We start from the raw sequence: 18,516 nt of genomic DNA, 5'->3' as shown, positions 1-18,516 counted from the left end.
ACAACTTACGATTTCTGAATTATTTTTCACATTTTCTCATGTTGTATGTTGCGCCTCTGTGTCCGTCGCTCCGTCTGCCCCTGGGGCTCTGTTTTATTGACTGACTGTTACTGTAGCTCTGCTGATGTTTTGTGGTTACGATATGACAGATCGCATACGAAGATCCAATATCAGGTCACGCCTTTCATATGTCGGAGAGAAGCAAACCGGGGTATAAATCGAGCAAATGATCCTGTAGTGTGCCGGGCTTGATTAATTATTTGGGTCATTACTTTTTACTTCTACTTAGATAGTATTATTTTAAAGTAATGTTACTGTTGCTTGAGCAAAAATGTTTACTACTCCACCCACCTCTGATAACATTTATTTTTCACAAAAAACTTCATAATTCTTTAGCTATTAAAACAGCTCGTTAGCCCTTTAGTTGTATTGTATGTGAAATGATCCATCCCAGTGTTAAAACAACATTTTTCTCCTCCTCCAGTGCCTTTCAAAGTCACACTGGGCTCAGTCATTGGTATTCAGGGGCATGCATGTTCCTCGTAATTACCTTATCTAGGGAGCTCAATCTCCATCCACTCGCATACATAATCGCTGGATAATATTTGCATTCATGTGGCACTTTCCAGATGCTTATCTATAATGTCCACTGGCAATAGCTGCATATGATTTAGCGACAAGACAGAAAGGGTCAGCTTATGAACTACTATAGCTTAGGTGTGTAATATTTAGTTTGAAGTAACAGTACTCTTCCCTGTGTGAGTTTGCAAGTGACAAAAGCTTTAAATCATTACACCACATACCTAAGTCTGTGCATTATTTAATGTTCTATTTAACACATTTTACATCCAAACTGGCTTTCAGTACTCAGCTAGTAGTTTCTCTAAATACTTTTTTACTCTTAAGCCTGCCACACACTACAGGATTGTCCTATATAACATCGAATAACAACATTTTATAATAAGCTATTGAAAAAAAATAATATACAAATGAGATAAAACTGGGAACATGAAGAATGAGGCATAGAACCAGGTCTACAGACATTAAATCAACACAATTCAAAACAGGGACTAAACTAAACATATACATCAGCTGTGTGGCCTTACACTTCTATTGGCATTTATTCATCTGCATATGTTTTTATTTCTCAAAAATACTCTGAAAAACACGCATTCTTCTTCCTATGAGCAGCTTATCTCTCCAAAGATCTGATCTGTAACTTGGGCTGGTTGTGTCATTTTAAGCCATACATTCTGGGCAAGTCAAGAACATCTCCATGGAGACCAGCAGATGGCAGACCCTTTAACCAAATCTCGAGTCTGGAGTGTACACCAGTTAAGCTGGTACTAAAAAGGTTTTATGAAGGGAAAAATGTACCATTATTATAAAGTGTTACTATATATATATATATATATATATATATATATATATATATATATATATATATATATATATATATATATATATATATATATATATATATATATATATATGTTGTTGTTTTTTTGTTTGTTTTGTTTTTGTAGAAGTAGTTTGTATATGACACGTACTTGCACCACTCATTGAAAACCTGCTGCACTATGCACTGTTTATGACTACAATGATGGCCTCCACAGTAGCACCCAAAGTGACTATAAACTCTACAAAGCCCCCAAAAATGCAGAGGAGAGAAGGAACACAACCTTGCCACCAGTCAAATACCACATTAAAATTCATTCATCATAAGCCTGTGTGCTCCTGCCTTCCTCTATGCCTTTGTATGCATACAAGCTGCTATGGGACCTCATGCGCTGTGTGCTGGGTTAGACTGAGCATATGAATGTGAGTCTGACATTTTGATTACTCAGCAGGAACGGGGCTAGCAGAAAGATGTGAGCGAGTTTGAAAAAGTCACAGGTTAGAAGGGAGATGTTGTACAGTCTGTGACATGTTCCGGTTCTAGTTCCAGCAGGAAGACACTGGTGTAACCTCCTTATAGAGTTGTAAAAGTCACACGCAAGGGCTAAGCAAAGATAACAACTCAACTTTTAGGGATGGAGACCAAACCAAGGTCATGTCCAAGGCAGGTATGTGTAGAGGGTGAGCTCATACTCGTAAAGAGAGTAAAGAGAGTGGGCATGCATCTGCTGATAATACAAATAAATACACATTTATTTTGTTCTTTCACAAAGGGCAATTTTTCATTTTCATGTATCTTTATTTATACAGAGCTCAACCCAGTGAGACCACTCACACTCTCCTTTTCATGAGCTCCCTATTAAAATACAGAAAAATACTAACAAAAAACAAACAAAACAAATTACTGCAAAGGTCCACTTAAAACATTAAAACAGGAGTAGATGTGATTATAACGATTCATCAGCACATTATTAAAGTGCATTTATGGCACCAATGTATGTCCATGAAATGGATTCCATTGAAGTTATCATAGTTATGGACTTGTGTCATGGTGCTAAATAAATTTGCCCATTGTGGGACAAATATAGGTTCTTATTTTATCTTGAACAAAAATATATTTTATACCAAAATCAGATTCCTGAGAACTCAGACCAAAACTGAGCTCAATCAAAAATACAATTCTAATATATATTAGGCTAGACAGATGTTCTGACTTCATCTTATAAAACTTAAAAGCATCAGTTACATTTTACAGTGGGATGTCTTATGTCGTTGAATTGAAGGTTATGTTTGAAAGTTTGAGAGCCCCTGTGCCATACTGTAGAACATTCCACATAAAGCAATAACATCTCCACAGAGACGAGCCGGTGATGGGTCCACCTGCACAAAAGTTCCATGGTGCACCATAAATTTCCTTTGCTCACAAAGATGACATATCTCACCATTTCTTGTGATTGTTGGCCTCCAGAAACAACAAGTGCAATACAAATATAACATAGGCGCAAACACGTAGACCAGCAGAATATTGTAATCATTCAACAAAGTCATCCCAATAAGCTTCAAGGTGATCAATACACCATTACCAAAGTGTTCAAATGTTTGAGTACGTCCTTACCTCCAGGGACTGCAGATAGCCCTCCTGTGGGTCACAGAGCAGGGAGGAGATGCGGTGGTTGTTCCTCATACAGCGCACGTTGGTGTCCCTCCACAGCGGGAAGATCTGACGGATGATGGTCATCCTGCCCAGAGAGCTGTGAATCAGCTCCATGATGTCAGCATCGCTCACCTCCTGAGGACACAAGCACAGGACACAGCTTACTGACTGCATATTCTCTGTGCTTCAGTGTAATGGATGGAGGAGGATAGTGGGGCAGAAAGCAAAACATCACACAAGCCAGAGACTCTTAGGACTGCAGATGTGATGTGTAGGAGAGATAGGAGTTCTTTTAACTCAAATCTTCAAGGAAAAGATCAAGAAAAGAAAATCATAAGAATGAAAAAAATATGCTTAACCACAGACTCTTTACATGTTTCTAACAGCAGGGTTAGGGCCAGGGTCCCTGGTTAGGGTTGGGCACTATGGGGAAAAAAAATGAATAACTTTGTCCCACAGTGATTGATCTGGATTTTCGATTTGTCTTTCTTTTATCTTTTCAAAAACAAAATAAAAATTGCTTTTGGTATTGATGTAATGGACATAAACAATACAGGCTTTTAATCTGCACCATTTAACACAAAAATAATACAATTTCTTCCTCCATAGTCAGAACTTACATGTGACAGAGTGATAGAGAATTGGATGTGGAATAGTGATGTAACATTCATGAACAAGTCTACTCTTTTGAACAGTTCCTTAATGTAAATGGTTGGAACTGGATCTCATTTTTTAAAAGAACCAAATCTTCTTCTTTCTAATTTTTATGGTGATTAACATAAAAAAAAAAAACCCATAAGACTCAGCACGGAAGCAGAGTAGGCAACATGAGCATACAAAAAACATATTTAGCGTCATAAAAAGATTTTGTTTAATTATTATTACTCTAGTGAACTGTTTTCTTTAGATTCTGCATAATTTCAATGAGTAAACACACTCCCACTCTCACTTTGAACCATTTTAAACTAATCTTAGTCCTGCTCATTTCTCTCTGTGATTACTTTGTTGTTAAAATGAGTTCTCACATTGGCTTCAGTCGTATAAATACATTGTAAAAGAACCAGTCTTTCGAACGGCTCTTTGAAATTAACAAGTCCAAAAGATTGTGTAAGATTATGCAGAAACATTAGAATAGCTTTTTTCTTCAAGTTTCTAGTTAAATGTTCCCGAGACATTTAAAAAAAGGGCATAAACTTGCATAAAACATAACATTTTTAAGCAAACTGTGAATATACTACAGTATTTTGGTAGTGTTTTTTAGTGTTTTTGCTGTGATCTTATGAGTGGCAGGGGACTTTAGCACTAGTGAAAAGCATCAACAGAATCTGACATGGCCTTGTGCAGGATTTGAACAGCGCAGTCGACAGTTCAGCTCAGCCCATCCGGTCGCTTCAATAAAACGTTGGCGTCTCAAATGCCAGGGAGTGATATTTCCAGCAGACATTATGCATGAGAGAACAAACACATGCTCAAGTGGAACAGTCAGGGATCAGAGAAGGCACAAAACACATCCAGTGACTCAAGAACATAACAACTATTTACTTCTACTGCCTAATGAAAGTCAATTTCTAAGACTCTAGGAGAAAATATAATGAAAAAGACACAAAAGAAATATGCATGTAGGCTGAATGTAACGACTTTGACCGGTCCAACTATGGGATGGAAATTACTGGTCAGTTTAAGTAGAATGATGGAAACCGCAACGGTAAAGATTGTAACCTGGATTTTTTTGGAACCCATTTCTGACAATTTTTCAGAGAAGTAAAAATCTGTCTATAATTCATGAGTTGTTTTTTTTTTGTTTTTTTTGTTTTTTTTTGCTATACTGCGTCAACACTATGGTAACTAAGTCATTATTTTAATACAATTAATTTCAATTCCATTTTCTAAAGCACAGCAGTTGCCTCTTAGGGCTTAACAATTTAACTAACAGAAAGTTAGAAAATCAACAGTGAAACAGATATTGGTCAAGAACAAGAAAGCAAGTGAATGGATAACTGTGCCAGAACATCCCCTGTCCTTAGACCCCCCTCCTCAGCAAGGAAAAAATAAAAAAAAATAAAAAAAAAAAACAGTGGGAAAAAGAAAAACCTCGAGCCTGCTGATGTGTCCAGGACTAATGTGCATCCATCTGCAGATAGAGTTCAAGTCTGTAGAGCCAGAGACATGCAACTACGGGACGGAGTATTTAAATGAGTCAGGATATATAAAATAATAAGATAACACAGAGGGGGTATTTTACTTCGATGGGGTATTAAAGAGGGGGTATTTTATTCTATGGGGTATTAAAGAGTGGGTATTTTACTTCTATGGTGTATTAAAGAGGGGGTATTTTACTTCTATGGGGTATTAACTGTAACATATTTAGTTCACCATGTTACCTTTTATTGTTTTGAAAATGCTATATCTGCTGAAAACAGCGTATTAACATGTTTTATGTTTATGTTTCACTTTCGTTTTTGATGCTCCCCTCTATTTCCTCTCCATGCTAAGTCACTCCTTTTTCAGAGAGCTACCACACCACAGTCAGCGTGCATCCCATTAATGAAACTACTGCACATCACATCGGGTTTGTCAACTGTTGTGTACAGTTTTGTATCATGGTTTTGTATATATAAGGAGAATTGCTGTGTGGGAGCATGAATGACGTAGAACAAAATTGTATCATGGTAGAAAGCTCCAAAAAGTCAATTTAGCATAAAACCCCCTCAAAATTTTGAATTACAAAGATCCAGCTAGATATCCCATCCCACTTCTTCCTGCACTAGATTAGACAAAAACAACAGTTCTGTATTCTAAGCACATTTCAATTTATCCAGCTCCTCCATGTGCATCAATAGTCAATCATTTTCACATTTTCTGTTTGTTTGTCATTATTCACCCGACCCTTCAACTCTATTAAGTTTCACAGCGCTGCCCGGTGGTGGTAGGGTGCCTGACCCATGGCCTGTCCCCTCTGCGTGTGTCTTGTGCATGCATTTGCTGTGGTCAGGGGAGATTTATTGTTGTGAAGGTCCAAATCAATATTCATGAGACCCAGAGCTGCCTGTCTGTCTCCCAAAGCAGGGCTCTGGACACTGCTGCAGCAGACAGTATGTCTCTTGGGTAACATAGAGTTCATTTACTATCTGACAATAAGTCTGTGAGGTTGCAGCGGGGTCACCAATCACAGCATAGGGGCAGGCTTGATCCTCAGCCACACACGCCTGAATCCATGCTTGTCATATGCTTTCCTAATCTGATATGAGATCTGAGTATTCCTCCCGTCAACCTCTCCGTGTTTTTCCAGTGGGTCCCTGTACTCCCACGGAGTTCATTTCCAGGTGCCTGCTTTTCCATTCATAGTGTAATTCAGCTTTCATTTTGATCTGCCCTCATGGTCCTTTGATGCCGCTCCCAGTATAGTTTACATGGTATATGACCGTCCAACATGCTAGATGCATCAGCTCTAGACGGAAACTGGGACTAAAACTAGAATGCCTCGTCATGCTCTTCTAAATATGTAATAGGTGTAACCCGCCTGGTTAGAGCCAGATAATATTTAAATAGTTTTAAAATGAGTATTTTTACATTTATTTTGCATTTCAATATAAGTGGTTTTATTTTGAAAGTCGAAGTTTTATTTTGACGAAACCGGAAGTGGTATGAGCGCACGCAGGTAACTTGACTGTGCTCCTTACGCGCAGAGCACGGCCTCTCCCTCACGTGTTGCTGGAAAAATAGAGAAAAAGCTCCTGTTGGAGGTGGCAGAACCATTGCTGAGTTACTTTAAAATTGGTGAATCATCCGAGTTTGTCGTCTTGGTCAGGTTTTTGTACTTCACTGGAAAAGTGATGTTCCAACCTTGGTGTATACCGACGTCGATGAAATCCGTTTGATGGCGAGCCTCCCAATCGAATCGTGAGCCCTATCATCCCATACAACGGATCCTGTGGTAGGATTTGCGTCAGTGCTACTGACCAATACCAACGAGCCTACTCCGGACACATTCCATGACTGACTATTCCCTGACTTATTGACTTGAACATTGATCTAAGTTGCAAAGAAACATTTCGGAAATGAACAATTCCCATGGGACACTTTTATTTCAGTTTTTGGGCCAAATGTGTAAATGTATGTGAAATTGTATTGTGCACTTCTTTAATGTCTTAACTAAAAGTTCACATTTAATTACATTTACTGAGTCCGTTGTTGTTGCTATATCTCAGCTCCTACGAACCTAGAGGTCCATATGTGTACATACCCTGAAGTGGGTTACATAGTGTATACATGTAAGAATTTATACATGTAATAGTGTATACATGTAATATAGTTTATACATGTAATAGTGTATACATGTAAGAATTTATACATGTAATATAGTTTATACATGTAATAGTGTATACATGTGATAGTGGATTTATGGAATAGCGTATAGATTAGAACTCCTGGATTTATAGTGCAGCTTCAGCACTCATCCATAGCATTATGACCACCTGCATGTTATATTGTCATCATAATAATAATAGCATGCCACCTGCTGTAGCAGTTGGATTTATAATAGCTTATATGGGAGCACTTTGTATTCACTACACTATTTACAGTCTTTAAAAAAGCATGAAGGACGACTTACGGATAAGGTACACTTTATTGTCCCTGTGGGGAAATTTGTCCTGCATTTGACCCATTCTTCAATGCAGCTACTACACTTCAGGAGCAGAGTTGTGCCATAGAAAATGCAAAAAATGTCTAGCAGGTGCCACAAATACTGCCAGGTGCCATGTCAGGTGTCATGTCAGGTGCCATGTCAGGTGCCACAAATACTGCCAGGTGTCATGTCAGGTGTCATGCCAGGTACCGTGTCAGGTGTCATGTCAGGTGTCATGTCAGGTGTCATGTCAGGTGTCACGTCAGGTGTCATGTCAGGTGCCATGTCAGGTGTCATGTCAGGTGCCATGTCAGGTGTTATGTCAGGTGCCATAAATACTGCCAGGTGTCATGTCAGGTGTCATGTCAGGTGCCATAAATACTGCCAAGTGCCATGTCAGGTGCAATGTCAGGTTCCAAAAATACTGACAGGTAACAGAAAATAGTGGCAGGTGTCATGGACAGCTGTAGCAGCTGTCGCTTGATTGTAGCAGCATAAATTGAGTTTACTAATTTTGATTGTGGAAAACGCAAACAGCTAATCTGATAATTGTACATTCACCTTTATAATATGCTTCTCCAAAGTTAATGGGCACTTGTATTCATCAAAATGTGATCTGCTCTGCTTGTCCAAATGCTCTTTTAATCTCTGCTCCGTCGCCCCTGTGCTCTGTATTATGAGAAAGACAGAATTGGAGCAATAATGCAATTTCCGAGGTATATCCGGTGTGCCCGTTTCTCTGCGGGCGGTTCTATCTCATCTCCTTTTCTCCTCTGACTGTTTTTGTGACTCCTGACAGTCAGTCATCTGGAACCCTGTGCATATTCATGAGGCCGGCATGCCACATTAATCAGATGAATTATGCTGAACGGTTCAGAGAGCTGCACCCTCACGTCCGAGCTAATAAGAGCCAGTGCCACCCTGGGTTTGTGCTGGAAAGTTGTGCCACTAAAGTAGATGACCCCCCAGTGACACCCACCCAACGGATACGGATGACAAAACCTCACCATTTTTCTCGACAGCACTTTTGCACGTCAGACTCCTATGCTTTTAAAGGACCTAAAATAACATGTTCCAACAACTTCAGATTTGAGATGTGTTTTCATGGTGAGAATCATTTTAGACTTCCGATGCTGTCACAGTGAATCATCATCTTTGGGCTAACCTTATCATCTGTATCTTCTCACATGACAACTCCATGGCCTCCTTCACTACATCTATAAATCTCCTCTTTGGTTTCCTTAAGCCTCCTGCCCGCCAGCTCTTTCTTTCTTTATCTTTATTTATACAGGGAAACCCAATGAGCACTTGGGCTCTCTTTTTCATGGGTGCCCTGTTTAATATACAACACAAACAGAAAAACAAACAAAACAAAATCTTATATAAGTCCATATAAAACATTAAAAGCAGGTGCAGGTGTGTGTATACAAGTCCGTATAAAACAGTAAAAACAGATTGTGTGGATAAAAGCTTGTTACCAGATTATTAAATTGCAATTGTGTCACCAACGTATCCATTTTTGCTTTTCCTTGAAGCTCTAAGCTCAGCATCCTTCTACTGATATCTGTCCCTTTTGACTTCATCTCCTAAACATCTGACATGCTCTGTCCCGCTGAAGTGCTGATTCTATTCACCCTCATCACTCCCAAAGTGAGTCTTAGTCATCATTTTTTCCTCAGTGTCACTCAACTAACATGGATTTCATGTCATGTAACCATCATACGAAGTTATGTTAAGATACACTACCTGGCAAAAAAAAAAAAAAAAGTCACCACCAAAAAAAAAAATAAGGTCACACACTCTAATATTTGGTTGTTCCGCCTTTAGCTTTGATTATGGCACACATTTACTGTGGCATTGTTTCAATTTCGCTTCTGCAATGTCACAAGATTTATTTCCACATTATTTACATTAATTTTTCACCAGATCTTGCATTGATGATGTTAGAGTCTGACCACTGCACAAAGTCTTCTCCAGCACATCCCAAAGATTCTCAATGAGGTTAAGGTCTGGACTCTGTGGTGGACAATCCATGTGTGAAAATGATGTCTCATGCTCCTGAACCACTCTTTCACAATTTGAGCCCGATGAATCCTGGCATTGTCATTTTGGAATATGCCCGTGCCATCAGGGAAGGAAAAATCCATTGATGGAATAACCTGGTCGTTCAGTATATTCAGGTGTCAGATGACCTCATTCTTTGAGCACAGACTGTTGCTGAACCTAAACCTGACCAACTGCAGCAACCCCAACCTATTTGCTTAGTTAAATCCAGATGGCGGCAGATTTTTGGCCAGGCAGTGTACATTTGTAATCAACGTTTGACCCATCCTCCAGTGCTGCTTGGGCACGTAAACCTTTCTACACATATTTTTCTGGGCAGATTTGTTTACCTCTACATCACTCCATTCACATACTCTCTTGAAGTTTGTTTTGTAATAGTAAAGCCAGTTATAGATAAGAGTATACAACTTGACTGAAAAACCTAATGATAATCAATAAGAAGTAGTACTTAGTTTAGTGGGGTCACAACAATTTTACATATGTTTACAGATATTTTTGCCATGTCAGAAAAAGAGATCATGTGTTGATTCATGTGTTGAACTAAAAGGTAAAAAGATTTGAGTCAAATTTTAAAGACGACCTATTGTGCTTGTGTCATGATGCCTGTAGTATCTGTCTCCCTGTGTGCTTTCCCCTCCCTCACCTGTCTGAGCCTGGAGCTGGGCGGAGTTCCTTCACCTGCTGCCGAGTATTTGAGGGCTCGGCAGAAGACACTCGGGTCCAGATTGTCTGTTTGTCTTTGCCCCTGTCCCCAGGACCGTCTTGGACCAGAGACTCGGCGAGATCGTCCGCGTGTCAACATCCCTGCTCTCGTTCGTTCCTGCTCCTGCCTCTGCTCTCCAGCTCCGGTACAGTCACCCCTTTGTCTTGCCTCCTGTTCCGTCTTGGTCTCCGGCTTGCCTCTCGCCCCCTGCCCTGGCTCCCGCTCTCTGGACTACGCCGGCCCGGCCTGCCCCGGTCTCGTCCTGATCCTGTACTCGCTCTGGTCCTGGCTTTCCCGTCTCCGCTCTGCACTACACTCGTCTGGTCTGCCTCCCGCTCCCTGGCTCCCCGTGTGTGTTAAATGAACTATTAAAGACTGAAATTCACCATTTTGTAAATAAACACTGTCAACTTGCCCTGAGTCTGCACTCCTTGGTCCGCACCCGCACTAGCCGTTACGACAGCTTGTGTCTGCTATATAATTATAATCTCTGACACCCATGGATCATTAATTATTATCTGCACATTTTAAATCACAATATTCATCTAAAACAACTTAATAAAAGAAACAAGTCAACTGACTTTCACCTCATCAAAACAAAGGGTTGGCAACTCTGATGCATAGCTGCAGATTACACTAGTGAACAAAGGATTTTTTTGGTGTAATTTTGCATGCTTTTTTTTTATTTATTTTTTTTACAGTGTATGAATGTGTTGTGCGTCCTGATTGGCTAAGGGACTGTATGAGTCATGAGTCACTATCAATTAAACAAGAGAGAAATGTGAGAAAATGTTAATGCCTGTCTGAGAAAAGTGTATAAAGTGTGTGGTGAGGGGTTTTACAGCCGCAAAACGTATAAAATAATTGTAAAAAATAAAGCTGACTACTTTATGAATTTCGCCTATTGCAGGTTATTTTTAGAATGTGACCCTTGTGCTAAACCAGGGAAAATTGTACACCAAAATGACAATGCAGCGGTGCCGAATCCTGCACATATCACCAATTCAGAAAATAAAATTGGAGAATGAAGTAAGCAGAGAGCAGTGGGCGTACGCCGGTGGTATGAAAATGGGGATTGATCGGCAATATGGCATCTAAAAATAAGCGATTAAAGATTGCTCAAACACGTGCAAATCACTCGAAATACAACTTCGGGTGAGTAAATGTTGAGGGGAAACAACTATAACATGGTTAAATGTATAAAAAGTCAATTTTGCATAATAGGTCTGCTTTAAAAAAAAAAAAAAGAAAAAAGCTATAGTGGTACAATAATACTATTTTTTGGACACCAAAATGCCTTACTCAAATCAAGCTCAACTGTCAAATGATTCTGTTTGTTGCTGCCAAGTCACTTATGAATCATTCACACAAACACAATATGCATTCTTAATCATGGCCGCAGTTCAATTATAAGTTTAAGTCTGTTTGAATTTCCACTGGCGCTTGCTAAGAGCCGGACTGAGGCCAACAAAGCTTTGTGTATGTTGCATGAATGCGTAGCTTTTATGTGCTGCCAACCCGACTATTGAAAAGGGCATTAATTAAAGAACAAAAAGTGCAGACATACACAGACAATACAAACTATGACGTCCTGCTGTCCCTACAACCCCTCAATTCACTGAGAGCACAGCGATTTGTAATAATATGAGAGTGAAAGGCGGCTGTCTGGGTTAGTCACACAATAACACTACACTGTATTTTATTCAAAGAGTGTTGCATCATAGAAAAGCGTATTCTATTCATTGACAGTGTTGTGGTTGATCACAGCCTTCAACTCGAAGAAAATGAACAAAATGTAGGACATGTAGTTCACTGTTATGATTTAATAAGCTTATGCTAGGCCGTCACATTATGTAAAAGTGTGCAGATTAGCAGCAGGGTCATTTTATGAAAAACACAACAAAGTATTCTCAGTGCTCAAGCTACCACGTGTAATGGAGGATGTGAAAAGAGCAGATTATTATTTTTAGTGCACTTCAATTTTGAAAGGAGTGATGAGTTGCAACATCTTACTACTAGCACGGGCAGTATCTATCAACTATGTTGTAAGGTATTTCACACAGGCTTTGAAGTAGGCTATACATAGATACTACACACACGCACAAGCACACTTTGGATTTCCATGATTCTTGGGCACATTAGATTGACTTACATTCATTTCCTGGAGACTTATCCAAACCTTAAAGTACATATATTATGCAAAATCGACTTTTCAAAGGTTTTAACCATGTTATAGTTGTTTTCCCTTCTCATTTAGCCTCTTGAAGTTGTTTTTGAAGTGATTCATGCATGTTTGAGCAATCTTTAATCGTTTAAGATGCCATATTGCGATCAATCCCTGTTTTCACCACCACTGGCATGCGCTCACTGCTCTGTACTTACTTCGTTCTTCAATTTTATTTTCTTAATCGATGATACGTGCAGGATTTGGGAGTGTCACATAGTCACTGAGAAGTCAACAGGTTCACGGCTCTTTGTTGTGATGATGTTTACGGCACCGTTAGCTCTCATTGGGCAACACAGTTTTCTAGTGTGGAAGTCAGCAGACTTGTTTATTTTGTTAAGAAAATGTGCACATTATCACATTCACGAGTGTATATAGCAGACACAAGCACAACCTTAATCTGTTTTAACCTATGACTAAATCATGCTGTAGATCTAATAATAAAGTCATGGGGACTTTATAAACTTATATATAAATAATGCATGACAGCGAAGTAATGTATGTGAACATTAGTAAGATGATGCTCATATATACAGCTCATAACATTTCTAATTTCCCCAAAAATGTAGTGTATATATATATATATATATATATATATATATATATATATATATATATATATATATATATATATATATATTATACATACATATATATATGTATGTATAATATATATATAATTTTTATCAAATTATCTTTTCTTCCTATCATTGTAATAGTCTTTCTTGAGTTGAAATGTGTGGTTTATTCTATTAATTTGCTTTCTAAAGTTGTAGCCAATTGCTTTAATGATTGCATGAGGTTTGTGGGTGGCATTATGAGTGGGCCAGCTGGCACTAACAGACCAGCGTCATGTTTCTGCTGCGAATGGACACAGTGTATACTTGTGTACAGGACAAACAGGATTATGTGGGCACTTCATCATGTGTGTCTTAGATTTCTTTTATACTAACAACGTAAACAGGCATGTTAAATTCTGCTTATAAAATATATCATTAGACCTTAGATTCTCAAAATATTTGCACAATCTTTAGAAATATTTCTCTCATTTAAAGGTGCGCTACGTAACTTTTCTGGTTACTTGCTTATCTCCACAGAGATATGTTTAATGCCAAAACGAAGCATGAAAAACATAACTAGTCCATTTTAAAGGTCCACTGTTACACAAAACTGACTTTTGTGATGTTTAAGTCATGTTATGTTATGTTGTTCCCTCATCAAAAACACAACTGGAGTTGTGTTTTGTTTCATTCACCATTGTTTGAGTAACACTTTATTGTTAGTCTCTCTACATCTCCAACTTTATGATGTCATGATAGTTTTTACGTTAACAGCTCCTTTTACCTTTAGTTCAGAAGAGATTGGGAATTCCAGGGCTGAAATGATCCAAATGATTCAAGTGAAGGTTTATGCAGTTTAAAAACATAGCATAGCACTTCCTGTATTACCACATGATGACATCACAGGGTGGAACAGAGTGTTTTCTGTTTGAGAGAACAATTCAGCCTAAATATGCAGAGTTTGTGTGTTAAATATATGTGAATGAAACAAAACAAAACTCCAGGTCTGTTTGAGATAAGGAAGTAAGATAATAACATAGATGATAAAACAGCGTAAACGGGCCCTTTAAGTGGTTTGCAGTGGTTATTCCTCACTTACGTTCTGTGCATACAAATTTTTCACTGCAATTAGCTTATACACATCTTTCACAACTCCCAAAGGCCAGAGCGGAGTTTTGACACAATGATAGAGCTAACGATTACTAGCATGCTAAAGTACACTTCTTGGTTATCAAACAATAAAATGCTTTCTAATTTGATGCAGGCAACATGCAGGTGAATTATTCTGGGACAAGACACATTTAGCATGAAAACATGGGAAGAAATCAATACCCTAACCCTAACAAAATAAGTATTAAAAGTTTAAACCAGGACTAAACAAGGTCTGAACCAGGACTAGAGCAGGTTTTAGGACTAATGCTAAATCTAGAAACCACAAGTAAACTAAAATCGCACAGATAAAGCCCTTCAACTATGAGGTAGAGGTAAGATCTTAAGCCCAAGCCCGAGTCCGAGCCCGACCCGACCCGAATTTCGGGCCGGGTCGGGTCGGGCCGGGCTTCTCTCTAGCTGACTTTTTTAAAAATAAATATATGTTTATAAAAATGTATACTAAAACGATGTGTGGATACTAAACTTAGGAATACTTGTTATAAAAAAAATAATTTGGATAAAACAGAGAAGGCGCTGTAAGGTAATTGCTATTAGCATAGCTTTTGATTAGTATTTATCATTTTAGTTTACTTCTCTATTTATTTAGTCTTATTTAGGCTGGCTAGTGTGTTTATGTTTTACTTATGTTTTATTTACTTGTTTAGTTTTGACTTATTTTATTATTTATTGATTATTTTATTATTTATTGATTATTTATTTTATTATTTATTGACTTATTTATTAGTTTTGACTTATTTTATTATTTTTAATCATTTTAGATTTGCCAGTGTTTCCTCTGAGGAGCCCTCTGCACCAGGAGCTGTGGTTGGCTGTGGCTGCTGGGCCCTGGCTCGTGGGCCCTGGAGGTTTGGTCTTGACCTCATCTCTTCTCTGGGCCCTGGGCTGGTGTCCTGTGGCTGTGGGTGACCCTGTTCCTGGTGCAGATGGTTCCTCTGGTGGTTCTCTCTCTCTCATCTGGTTCATCTTTATCCAGCCTGTTCCACTTAAACATATTTTAAATGAAACTGAGCTATTTTAACATGTGTTGAGGTGGGGGGTGGGAGTGTGTCTTGGGGGGGGGGGGTTGTTTGGTTATGATTATTGATGTGTTGGGGTTGGGTTGTTGGGCTGTCGGGTGGCTGGGTGGGTTTGGTGGGTGGGACTGATTTTAATGCTTTGTAAAGCACTTTGTGTTACTTTTTTTTTTGTATGAAAAGTGCTATATAAATAAAGTTTGATTTGATTTGATTTTGATTTAACTACTAAACAGGAGCCGCAGAGCCAGAGCATACTCTGCGCACGTGAACGCCGCCCTCTTAATAATCTTCCCCTCCGCAAGTCCGCATCTATTTTGACCTGGTATCTCTGATATGGAGCAGCAAGAAGTAAAGGATAAACTAAAGACAGGGGAACTGAAAAGGCAAACACGCACCGGCAAGAGTGAGGTGTGGAAATGCTTCAATTGATTGTTGAAAATGCTACAGAAACTTGCGTTGGCTTCGCTGAATGTAGTAAATGTGGCACTTTGCTTTCATACGAGAGCAAAAAGACGCACCTCGACACTGAGCAGGCATTTAAACAGCTGTACTGGCAAAAGTGATGATCGTCAAACATCTATATTATCATTTGTCCCAAAGACCGCACCTCTTCGCGCTAAGCAGGCCATCACAGACAAGTGCGTGGACTTTTGCTGTCAGGACCTTAGACCATTTTCAGTAGTTAGTGGCGAAGGTTTTTTATTAGTAGGCTTATTTTTACGCATGTTTAACTTTGTTTGGTTCTTTTTTTTTAAAATTTATCCTCACAAATAAAATATGAAATTTCGTGTTTGCTTCGGGCTCAGGCCTGCAAATCAAGTTAATTGGTCGGGCTCGGGCTGGGTCGGGCTTTAATACCCGCGGGCCTGGGTCGGGTCGGGCTGGATTTTTTAGGCCCGATCTTACCTCTACTATGAGGATATCTTACATTGATGAAAAGTTTTGTTATATTATACAGGGAGTATGCATAATGTGAGCCAATAAGAACTATGGTGACATGGTCCAGTGCTATGCTAGCTGCTGTAACTTTTACATAATGTGCTCAGTGGAGAATGCGCCTGTCTAAGCTCCATTAGATTTATGACCATGATGCTGACGTTTCCTGTGGTCACAATTTCTGGGTTAGTTTATCATATTTTGACATCTCTTCGGAATTTGAACCTGGAGAATACATAATGCATAATCTGATATTTTTGTTATAGAAATGTCTTTTTTTAAAACAGCTGAGAGAGAAGTGCTCTAGTAGAAAGTGCATTACTGCCGCTGGTTTATGTCTTTGCTTTGATGGGCAGATCCACGAGGCATCACTCATATTATGACTGTCCTCCCCGACTGGCGTGTCACAGCAGGCATGGTCACCTAATCCATCAATATTCCCACACGGCGCTGTTGGGCTTCTGAAAGGATGAAAAACAACAAGAAAATCTCCCCGGATGTGCTATCCATCTGAGTCCAGCAGACAGTGTCGGACACGCAAAACCTTCTGTGTACTACAGCTGCAGTGCTGTGCTCCAGTGGGCGGTGAGAACGAGCTCCACTGCTCATTTTGTCCACTGTAGTATTTTGCCATGGTTTTCATCAGTGGAATATTCACTGATAAAATGAATGATGACTAACTGTACAATTAAAACTAACTGTACGATTAAAACAGTAGAGTGCAGTGACTTTTATGGGTAGGCAAGCAGACTTGGGGTGGACCTTAATATTTTGTCAATAACAATTAATAACACCACTTATTATACAAACTACATCAGAAATGACATGTGCTACTGTTCACTGCTTCAGTACTATTGTTATCTATGTGATGATTATTATGCATCTAGAATCTATGTGTGTGACACTTGTGTAATGTACTGGACATAATGTACATTCATGAAGACATACCAACAATGACAGACAGGTGCACTGGTCAGACAGGGATGTGTAGGCTATAATAAGTCCTCATGTGTCACAAGTGTCACCTTAAACACAGCCCTGGCACTCATTCTCAACTCTCACAGATGCAAATCAAAACCACTTCTTTCCTGAAGAAGTGTCCTGTATTTCCCTGAATAGGAGTAGGTCCAAAACAGCCACATTTTCCGCCACACTTGTGTAATAGTCCTGTTATTCCACTAACACTGTAGCTCCATAAACAGACAGACTCTTCTCCAGCTGCTGTCACTCCATTGCTCCGTCTGGATCCTCCATTTCACACAAAGTAGTCCTGAAACTAGCTCACTATTAGATTAAATCATTGCTTATATTTCTAACTAACATCTAATCACTAGAAATGTGAAGCTAAAATCGAGTTATTTCAGTTACTTGTGTTGAAAGTCGGGACCTCTGTTTGCACTAGAAATCTCCTCAGATGTCCGATTCCCATGGATCTATAATATGGGTTTATTCAGCACTGTTTGAATCTGCTGTTGTCCTCAGTACACAAGCCTCTACACATGTTGAGAGCGTAGCGCAGCATTGCCTCCACAGCACAGGACAACAACACAAGTTAATGAGACGTTCAAAACTGCGGTTGCTACAGTCTGCTCAGTGACTAGTAGGGTGTACTAAAGGATACTTACTACACCCTACTGTTAGTAAAGGATACTGAAACTATTTAATTAGACGTTTGACACATGAGGATTTTAGATTTTTTTGGACAAGGACTGCTTACCTTGCTTTCCCTGATCACAGATATTTTCGTTGCTTTATAATAATGAAACACAAACAAAAACTGTGCAATGGTTGAAACTATTGTGAGTGACTACGATAGTGACCATTTCAAAGGGCTAGAGCTGGGACTTGAACCTGCAAACATATGATTCAAAACTGCATGGTGTATCCAATACACTACAGCTGTTGGTATCAAGATGGTTTCTCTGCTCACACAAGCATGCTTATTTTGGGTATTAAAACCTGAAACAGCATTTTCTGAGCAGGATTCAAACCCTGGTCAGTGTGCAAGTCCAATGCCAAACCCACTAAACCATTAGCGCTGGGAAAAGATGTACCTTTTGACAACAAAACAGTTAGTGACAGCTAGTGACTTTTTGGTTTTGGCACCCCTGCTGGTTTCTTTTTATAGATCCAATGTCAGCTTTTTCTGTTTGTCTGTGAA

At 39.1% G+C, this 18,516-nt stretch overlaps 1 protein-coding gene across 2 annotated transcripts in view; it reads right to left on the bottom strand.

Moving 5' to 3' along the window:
* Positions 1-18,516, bottom strand: part of grid1a (glutamate receptor, ionotropic, delta 1a) — a 429,424-nt gene that overhangs the window by 68,136 nt on the left and 342,772 nt on the right. For both annotated transcript variants that reach the window (XM_033979576.2, XM_055227265.1), the window contains one exon: positions 3,014-3,187. In XM_033979576.2, the coding sequence (XP_033835467.1) occupies positions 3,014-3,187 (174 nt within the window). The remainder of the gene's footprint in view (positions 1-3,013; positions 3,188-18,516) is intronic.

This window comes from Periophthalmus magnuspinnatus, chromosome 15, assembly GCF_009829125.3.
Source record: "Periophthalmus magnuspinnatus isolate fPerMag1 chromosome 15, fPerMag1.2.pri, whole genome shotgun sequence".
NCBI lineage: Eukaryota > Metazoa > Chordata > Actinopteri > Gobiiformes > Gobiidae > Periophthalmus > Periophthalmus magnuspinnatus.
Note: the sequence above shows the minus strand (reverse complement) of the source record. Positions and strands in the feature narration are given on the sequence as shown.